Below are 790 nucleotides of genomic sequence, written 5' to 3'. Positions count from 1 at the left end.
TCCGTCCGGAACATCCTCCCCCCCGGATGGGAGAGTCACTCTCCCATCACTAACCTCGCCCGGTTTTCCGGGAGGCATCTGGACATCCCGTCAACTTCCTCGCGAACGTTGGACGGTTCCGCCACTACTCCCGGCTTGCGATGCATCCGCCGACGGTCCTCCTTGTGATTCCACGTCGGAGCGTTCGTCCATGGTCCGCCTTCCTTGTGGCTTCGCTTCCAATGTAGTAGCCGTGTGCCGTGGTGATGCTTCGCTCTCCAATGACGCCACCATGTGGCCATCAACCGCTGATGGCAACACCAATCTCTCTCCTGACGTGGGTGCCTTCGTGTACATAGGCCGGTCGTTGCGTGACGGCAACCCGGCCTTCTGTGCTTCGGCTGCCCGCAGCCTCGATCCTCGCGCCTCATGCGCTCCGTTGGGATCCAACCGCGTTGCTCGATCGCGTTTAACGATCGACGTACCTCTGTGTGCAGCGCTCCCCAGTGCACGGGGCAGATTCGGGTCTCTGTCCACACGTGCCTCCCTGGAGGCCCTGCCGGGTGACCCGTGGACCCCGGCGTGTCCTGATTCTGATCTCTTATCATCGGTTTCCGAGTTACTTCAGTCCGGTTAGCGTCCCTCGTGTTTGCACTTTGCCGATTGTTTTTCTGCTGGCGAAGCGCCGACCGTGCACGCTGGTTTGCCACACTCCCGCTGCATTCCCCTATGAATCGTTGAATGTCTGGGGTCAGCGGCGTTCTCCGTCGTCAACGCCAATTCTGACTGTCCTGGTGGGCACCGTCCCACT

At 60.8% G+C, this 790-nt stretch overlaps 1 protein-coding gene across 1 annotated transcript; it reads right to left on the bottom strand.

Annotated features, from left to right (window-relative positions):
* Window positions 1-54: 54 nt before the first annotated feature.
* On the bottom strand, window positions 55-587 carry Tsp_15136 (conserved hypothetical protein; the record flags this gene model as incomplete). The annotated part of the gene is made up of 1 exon (XM_003370119.1): window positions 55-587. A coding segment is annotated over exon 1 (533 nt), but the record flags the coding sequence as incomplete, so codon positions are not given.
* Window positions 588-790: the final 203 nt, after the last annotated feature.

Source organism: Trichinella spiralis (genome assembly GCF_000181795.1).
Source record: "Trichinella spiralis strain ISS 195 chromosome Unknown Scfld1131, whole genome shotgun sequence".
In the NCBI taxonomy this organism is placed as follows: Eukaryota; Metazoa; Nematoda; class Enoplea; order Trichinellida; family Trichinellidae; genus Trichinella; species Trichinella spiralis.
The sequence above is the reverse complement of the archived record's forward strand: the minus strand, read 5'-3'. Positions and strand labels throughout refer to the sequence as shown.